The 8,955-nt window shown below is 39.8% G+C and overlaps 1 protein-coding gene across 1 annotated transcript in view; it reads left to right on the plus strand.

Annotated features, from left to right (window-relative positions):
* Positions 1-5,074, plus strand: part of ZBTB8A (zinc finger and BTB domain containing 8A) — a 10,909-nt gene extending 5,835 nt beyond the window's left edge. Inside the window, exon 2 of the mRNA XM_017884419.1 lies at positions 3,810-5,074. Coding sequence (XP_017739908.1) covers positions 3,810-4,156 — 347 coding nt within the window. The 3' untranslated portion in view covers positions 4,157-5,074. The remainder of the gene's footprint in view (positions 1-3,809) is intronic.
* Positions 5,075-8,955: the final 3,881 nt, after the last annotated feature.

The following is an 8,955-nucleotide window of genomic DNA, read 5'->3' on the forward strand; positions in this document are numbered from 1 at the left end:
AAAAAAAAAAAAAAAAAAAAAAAAATGTGCATTTATGGGCTTTAGGATCACCTCATTTGCTGAGGGAAATATTTTCACACAACTCTACCATATTTAAAATTCCTCCAACTTAGTGTTTTTACTTTGCACATAAAGCATAATTATATATATTGATTTTTATTGTCCTTTTAGACCTTGAAGTGGGGTATATTCTTTTCATGGTAATTTTATATTTCCATTTTAATTCACTTAGTCTAACATGCTTTTAAATACCGGTCTGTTCAGAGCCAAAGATAATGTAAACTGTATAAATGTTTTAAGTGTCTAGGTCAGAATCACCACTGCAGATACTCAGCATCTACCAGTGATTACTGAATCCTTGTCTGGAAGGATCTCAGTCTAGTTGCTGCTGTCCAACCAAAGAGGGTCTTCACTACACCTGCTTTCTTTCTTTCTTTTTTTTTTTTGGAGACAGTCTTGCTCTGTTGCCCAGGCTGGAATGTAATGGCGTGATCTTGGCCCACTGCAACCTCTGCCTCCCAGGTTCAAGCAATTCTCCTGCCTCAGCCTCCCAAGTAGCTGGGACTACAGGTGCCCACCTAGTTTTTGTATTTTTAGTAGAGATGGGGTTTCACCATGTTGGCCAGGCTGGTCTTGAATTCCTGACCTCGAGTGATCCATCCACCTCGGCCTCCCAAAGTACTGGGATTACAGGCGGAGCCACCACACCTGCTGATCTTATATTTTTAGATATCAGATGGTCTCAGGAATTTGTATTGGTTTATTATGTCTGGATCCACAATTACTATTCTTTTTGATACTCAAATTTTCAGTTTTATCCAGTGAACAGTCTCTACCTTGACACTGGCTCTTGTCTCCTTTTGTCACAACTCCATTAAATTTTGAAAGTGTCCTTGTTCTCTGACTCCAAAAGAGGCCAAGACTCACTTTGTACTTTCCCTACGACAGAGCTGGAACCAGCCATTTCTCAATCCATTTCCTTTAATGGAAAGTGAAATTAGAGCTCAAAGTCTGGGCAGTCATTGTTATGGAGGTGTCATTTCTTTTACACTATTTCAGTGGATAGAGTTAGAAAATATATATTTTGGAGGGATGGACATGAATCTGTATCAGAGCTTGTAACAAAAACAATACCACATTTGATACTCATAGTTTTTTGTTTTGTTTTGATTTTGAGACAGAGTCTCGCTCTGTCATCCAGGCTGGAGTGCAGTGGCATGATCTCGGCTCACCACAACCTCCACCTGCTGGGTTCAAGAGATTCTCCTGCCTTGGCCTCCCGAGTAGCTGGGATTACAAGCACACGCCACCATACCCAGCTACTTTTTTTTTTTTTATTTTTAGTAGAGACAGTGTTTTACCATGTTGGCCAGGCTGGTCTTGAACTCCTGGCCTCAAGTGATCCACCCACCTCCACCTCCCAAAGTGCTGGGATTACAGGTGTGAGCCACCACACCCAATCTAGTACACATAATATTACTATCTCAGGAGAAATCAGGATTCATTCAAATTGTGTACTTTCAGTGTTTACTGATTAATATGTCAACAGTTATGCACAGGATAATAACTGTACTAGTGGTAGTTACATACGTTTTCCTACGTATTTTACCAGACTATATTAGCTTGCTTGGATTTTTTTTTTTTTTTGAGATGGAGTCTCACTCTGTCATCTAAGCTGAAGTACAGTGGCGCGATCTCAGCTTACTGCAACCTCTGCCTCCCAGGCTCAAGTGATTCTCCTTCCTCAGCCTCCTGCATAGCTGGGATTACAGACATGTGCCACCATGCCCAGCTAATTTTTGTATTTTTTTTTTGTAAAGATGGAGTTTTACCATGTTGGCCAGGCTGGTCTCGAACTCCTGACCTCAAGTGATCCAACCACCTTGGCCTCCCAAGTGCTGGGATTACAGGTGTGGACCACCGTGTCCAGCTTCTTAGATATTTTTACTGTGTTTGGTGGCCTACTTCTACACTGTCCTGATTTATTTATTTATTTATTTATTTTTGAGATGGAGTCTTGCTCTGTCGCCCAGGCTGGAGCGCAGTGGTGCGATCTCAGCTCACTGCAAGTTCCACCTCCCGGGTTAAGGCCATTCTCCTGCCTCAGCCTCCCGAGTAGCTGGTACTACAGGCACCCGCCACCAGGCCTGGCTAATTGTTTTTTTTTTTTTGTATTTTTAGTAGAGACGGGGTTTCACCGTGTTAGCCAGGATGGTCTCGATCTCTTGACCTCAAGCGACCCGCCCGCCTCGGCCTCCCAAAGTGCTGGGATTACAGGCGTGAGCCACCGTGCCCGGCCTATACAATTAATTTTTATGATTTTTAGATTAGAACCCATAATCTACTGTTCTGACAGCTGTTGAACAAAGTTGTTTATTACTAATTATAATACCTAATTATTCCTCAACTACAACTGTTTACCAAAGCATTTCACACGTTAACTCATTTGGTCCTCATGTTAGCCCTGTGAGTGGTATTCCCATTAGCCATAGGAAGCAAGCAAAGATAATACTAGTCTGATACGTAGAAGCAGCACCATAGCAGTTGTTTATGACAAGTGTCCAGTAGAATTAGTCAGGTTTCTCATCTGTCTGGGTGGTGCCCATATCTTACCAGTTAAATATTTTAACTGTCACCCTAAAGCAGGTTTATATAATGTTTTAAATTACTTGCTCCAAGATACATGGTTAGTAAGTGATGAAGATAGTAAATGACTAGAACCCCAAGCCTTCCAATCCCTGTGTGGTCCTCTCTCCACCAGATCTTTTATTAATAAAAATGGCAAGTACTCCTTCTATCTAAAATATTGATACATTTAAATTTTTACAATATTTATCTTTCTCTAGTAAAATAACAAAAAATTAATACACAAAACAAGAGAGATTCCACCCCCACCACCACCTCAAATTAAGATATGTTCAGACTGGACAATATAGCAAGACCCTTTCTCTACAAAATTTTTTTTTTGTTTTAACTAGCCAGGTGTGGTGGCATGCATCTGTAATCCCAGCTCCTTGGTAGGTTGGGATGGGAGGATTGCTTGAGCCTGGGAGGTTGAGGCTGCAGTGAGCAGTGGTCACCACTACACCCCAGCCTGGGTGACAGAGGGAGACCCTATCTTAAAAATAAAAAGTATGCTGGACACAGTGGCTCACGCCTATAATCCCAGCACTGTGGGCATCCGAGGCAGACAGATGACAAGATCAGGAGTTCAAGACCAGCCTGACCAACAGCCAGACCAAGACCAGCCTGACCAACATGACCTATCTCTACTAAAAATACAAAAATTAGCTGGGCATGGTGGCGTGTGCCTGTAATACCAGCTACTCAGGAGGCTGAAGCAAGAGAATTGCTTGAACCCGGGAGGCGGAAGTTGTAGTGAGCTGACATTGCACCACTGCACTCCAGCCTGGGCAACAGAGTGAGACTCTGTCTCAAAAATAAATAAATAAATAAATAATAAAAATAAATAAATAAATAAATAAGTGCATGGTGCATGTAAGTGTTTGCAATTATTATTATCATAGGAAGTATCCTGTTGTTAGCTCAGATACCCAAATGCTATTGGATTAAGGGATAAGTGAAATTATTATGTAATATTAATAATAAAAAACATGATAGCCACTATTTAGAGAAAGCTGATGTTTAATATTTCTGTGACATCAATTTGCCACTAAAACCCTTGATCTTTTTCTAATAATAGATGTTAATTTGAGTTTAATGCATGGCTTTGAACATCTTAAGTTTATGAACTGGTACCTAAAATATCAAACTGTCCTGCTTTTGAAAAATCACTTTTATCACTATTTAAATCTCTACACAGATTCACCAGGCATGTAAACTCATCTGCAGAAAATGTAAACGTCATGTGACAGATCTAACAGGGCAAGTGGTGCAGGAGGGAACCAGGCGCTACAGACTGTGTAATGAGTGTCTTGCAGAATTTGGCATAGACAGCCTCCCCATTGACTTGGAAGCTGAACAACATCTTATGTCCCCATCAGATGGAGATAAGGATTCCAGATGGCACTTGAGTGAAGATGAGAATAGATCCTATGTGGAGATTGTAGAAGATGGGTCTGCTGATCTGGTCATCCAACAGGTTGATGATAGTGAAGAAGAAGAAGAAAAAGAAATTAAGCCCAACATTAGGTAGCTGTAATGTGAACCAACAGAGCTGGCATGTCTGCAATTTACATTGACTTCCTGTATCTCTCTCTTTCTGTGGTCGGAGTCTAGTTAACAAATTTATCATACTGACTTTAAAGAAATGATCTGATATAACTTGCATGCTTTCTGAACAGGCCATTGTATCCATTCTGAACTTTGTTGCCCTAAAATGTGTTGCTGCACTGAAAAGAAAGAACTAGCTTGAGTTGGCATGATGGATGAACAATTATCCTCTTACTTTCATTACAATCCTCTTACTTTATTACAGAGATACCCTTTTTCTTTTAATATTGGAAGATCTACTTAGCAAACTTTTTTCAAAGAAAATACTTTAAATAAATTCGTCACATCCAAACTTTAAGATAATTTCAAGGTGTTTCAAAAACACATATACAACCAATGTTTAATTTCACAGGAAACCAGTTAAGAGCACATTTAAGGATCTGGCAACCCACCTGACTAGACAAATTAGTCTTTGTATTAACTTGAGATCTGAAACAATCTGTCATTACTCTGATATCCTGAACGTTTAAGGATTATGGAAGAAGACTAAAATGTTTGAAATCATTCATATTTGACATTTTTATCATTAGGTTAAAATTACTCTCAGTATTGTTAAAAACAAAACAAACAAACAACAAAAAAAATGAAAGTAGAGGCTGACCAAAGATTAAATGCAGATATTTTCTTAAAGCAGGAAACTAATGTTGCCTAAAAGTCAAGGCAGTTTGTGAAGACGATCTGTCAATATGGTTATCCATCTCTCTAAAGAAAAACAGGCCAGGCGCGGTGGCTCACGCCTATAATCCCAATACTTTGAGAGGCCAAGGCAGGCGTATCACCTGAGGTCAGGAGTTTAAAACCAGCCTGGCCAACATGGTGAAACCTCATCTCTACTAAAAAATACAAAATTAGCCGGGCATGGTGGCGCATGCCTATAATCCCAGCTACTCAGGAGGCTGAGGCAGGAGAATTGCTTGAACCTGGGAGGCAGAGGTTGCAGTGAACCAAGATCATACCATTGCATTCCAGCCTGGGCAACAAGAGAGAAACCCCCTCCCAAAAAAAAAAAGGAAAATAAACTAGGAGGTTCTTACCATATTTGAGTGATTTCTAATATTATGTAGTGCTATATTACTTATACAGTACTCTCTCACATATTTTCTCAATCAGTGAGGTGGATACTATCTCCGATTTACAAATGAGGAAATTAAGATCAGAAAGTTTGAGAGAGAAAGCTGATGACTGGACAGGGTCTGATTTTAAACAATCCTCTTTCAACATTCTCTCCCTGTATGTCTCCTGAAATGGCAAAGAATAGAAGTCAAACCTTACCAGTTGGCAGTAATTATAAAAATAAGCCAATCAGAATTAGAAAGTATGAAAGGAGGAATTGAATCATTTTCAACAACATATAATATCTTGATCTAGAGATTTTCAAATAGTGCTAAGTAATGTCCCTACAGTACCTATTGGTATGTTTTTATGTCAAGTTATTTATATGTAAATTTAAAATATAAAACTATTTGAACAAATTATTTACTTAAGTACGTTGAACATTTTTGCTTCTCTTGTTTATATGATATTTTCAAGACAAATTTTCTCCTAATATACAAAGTTTAAACTTCTCCCCTTTGGGCTGGGCACGGTGGCTCACACCTGTAATCCCAGCACTTTGGGAGGCTGAGGCGGGTGGATCTCCTGAGGTTGGGAGTTTGAGACCAGGCTGACCAACACAGAGAAACCCCATCTCTACTAAAAATACAAAATTAGTCTGACGTGGTGGTGCATGCCTGTAATCCCAGCTACTCGGAAGGCTGAGGCAGGAGAATCACTTGAACCCAGGAGGCAGAGGTTGCGGTGGACTGAGATTGTGCCGTTGCACTCCAGCCTGGGCAGCAAGCGTGAAACTCTGTCACAAAAAACAAAAAACAGAAAACAAAAAACCCAAAAAACTTCTCCCCTGCCTAAATTATGAAACATTCCAAAATTACAGTTAAATTAGAGAAGCATTGTTTTAGTTCTAAAGGTAAAATCTAAATATCTGAAGTAAAGAGCTGAACTTCATAAAGGCCTCTTCTGCAAGTTATCACAGTGAAGCTTGATAGAATTTCATTGTATATGGAGAGGCACCATCTATTTTACTGTATTTTTAAATGCCTTTTTTTTTTTTCTTTTTTTTTTTTTTTTTTTTTTTTTTTTTTTTTTTTTTTTTTTGAGACAGAGTCTCGCTCTGTCGCCCAGGCTGGAGTGCAGTGGCCGGATCTCAGCTCACTGCAAGCTCCGCCGGCCGACTTACGCCATTCTCCTGCCGCGGCCTCCCGAGTAGCTGGGACTACAGGCGCCCGCCACCTCGGCCCGGCTAGCTTTTTGTATTTTTTGGTAGAGACGGGGTTTCACCGTGTTAGCCAGGATGGTCTCGATCTCCTGACCTCGTGATCCGCCCGTCTCAGCCTCCCAAAGTGCTGGGATTACAGGCTTGAGCCACCGCGCCCGGCCTTAAATGCCATTTTGAAATGACATACCTCAAAATGATACTTTTTATGTCATTTTCTCTTGTTCCTTCATTAATTATTGTCCTTGATACCGATTTCTAGGCTAAATTGGTTACTTTCTTTTAAAAATTTTAAAATAGATGAATAACCATTTGTTTCATGGTACTTAATTGAGACTTTTTCAAGATTCCCTTGATGGCACATTTCCAGTTGCTTCAAGACTGGATGATATGCATTGAGTTCTCTGTTCTCCCAACATGGCTGTTCCTAAATCAGGATTCTGGTTTTTTTTGAGACGGAGTCTCGCTCTGTTGCCCAAGCTGGAGTGCAGTGGCGTGATCTCGGCTCACCTCAACCTCTGCCTCTTGGGTTCAAATGATTCTCCTGCCTCAGCCTCCTGGGTAGCTGGAACTACAGGCACGTGCCACCATGTCAGGCTAATTTTTGTATTTTTAGTAGAGATGGGGTTTCACTATGTTGGCCAGGCTGGTCTCGAACTCCTGACCTCGTGATCCACCCACCTCAGCCTCCCAAAGTGCTGGGATTACAGGCGTGAGCCACCACGCCCAGCCTAAATCAGGATTCTTAACAATTAAAGTGTATCTGAATGAAGAAGGAAATGTTTGTCATTCTTTAGTCTTACCAGAGTAATACTGACACCTTTTGAAATTAAAACCTGATTCTTTAGTTGTTGGAGCCAATAGGAAAAATGGCTGATTTGAACTTCATTCATATCAATGAAGTAGTGCTTGCATGTGTATACTCTAATGCACTTTAGTCTATGATCTAAATGTCCTTTTATTCTATTATCTTCTGCATGCAAACTTTACATAACATCAGCATGAATATCAGCAACATTCACTGAACACACTGCCACCAGCACTTGTAATTGCCTTTTCAGAAATAATGCTTTCTCATAATTGTTTATAACAAGCATCAAACTATCCCCACAAAACAACGATCAAGTTCACCAAACTAGACAGAGAATCTGTTGTATCATTTTAACATCATAAAAGAACATTTAAGACATGTCTGTAAGTTGTAAATAATGACTCCAGTTATCATATCATATATATCTAAGACATTAGAGACCAGTTATTTTCTAGAGTGAAACTGTCTATTGATGGTTTGAGAAAATTGAATTCTTTGATTTTTACATGTGGGCAAATGTTACATAGGGGTATAATCTGTTTAAATAAGCTTTATTTATGCCAAGGATTTTTTTTTTTAAATATCAAGACTTGGTTAGACCAAAGTTTGCTCTTGCAGGAATGCCATTTATCAACTTCTGAATGCCCTTCTAACTCCATTACTCTCAAGAGTGTCTGGGTATAGGATGAAGCATCACAAAAAGAAAGCACCACTGCAGTCATGCCTAGTGTCTGGAAGAAACGAAGTGGACTAGATCTGCAGTTTAAAATAATTTTTTAACCTGAGAAACTCTTCAAATGAATTATTTCCTAGAGATGCTCAAATTTAAGGGATGAACTCTAAAATCAGAGCTGCTCTGGTAAAAGCCCCCCACAAACCTTTCCCCAGACACCTCTGCAGAACTCAGGTGCACAACGTTGAAAACCATGGAATTAGACAACTTCTTGAATTCCCTTTGAGCATTGCAGCCTCATTTCGTTACTCCTATTACTCACTGTGCTTATAAGCAGGTAACCATATGGTCTCTTAGGGAAGCAAATCACATCCTTAGCACATGATGTTCTTTCTATGGATATCAGATCTTAAGACTTTTAAAATTTAGGAACAAATTTTCAATATTATATTTTCAGTAATGCAATCAAAATAAGCATAGTTACTGTTTTCTTTATGGCTAAGTACTGACTAATGGATGAAAGAAGTTTGGTGCTTCAATTATTTATGAGCTCAGAACTCAATTATTAAGTTATTTTGCCAGGTCATGCCAAGATATATTGAAATTTCCACTCATATTGGTTTTTAAAAAAATTTTTTAGTCCTAAAATTAAATAAGTATGGAAAATCACTAAAAGCAGTGTAGCGTAAGATGTGTTTAACTGGGAAGGGCGATAATAATAGATACAGGAGGCCGGGTGCGGTGGCTTATGCCTGTAATCCCAGCACTTTGGGAGGCCAAGGTGGGAGGATCATGAGGTCGGGAGTTAGAGACCAGCCTGGCCAACATGGTGAAACCCCATCTCTACTAAAAATACAAAAATTAGCTGGGTGTGGTGGCAGGCACCTGTAATCCCAGCTACTTGGGAGGCTGAGGCAGGAGAATCGCTTGAACCCGGGAGGTGGAGGTTGCAGTGAGCCAAGATTG

This window comes from Rhinopithecus bieti, unplaced genomic scaffold, assembly GCF_001698545.2.
Source record: "Rhinopithecus bieti isolate Rb0 unplaced genomic scaffold, ASM169854v2 scaffold_13029, whole genome shotgun sequence".
In the NCBI taxonomy this organism is placed as follows: Eukaryota; Metazoa; Chordata; class Mammalia; order Primates; family Cercopithecidae; genus Rhinopithecus; species Rhinopithecus bieti.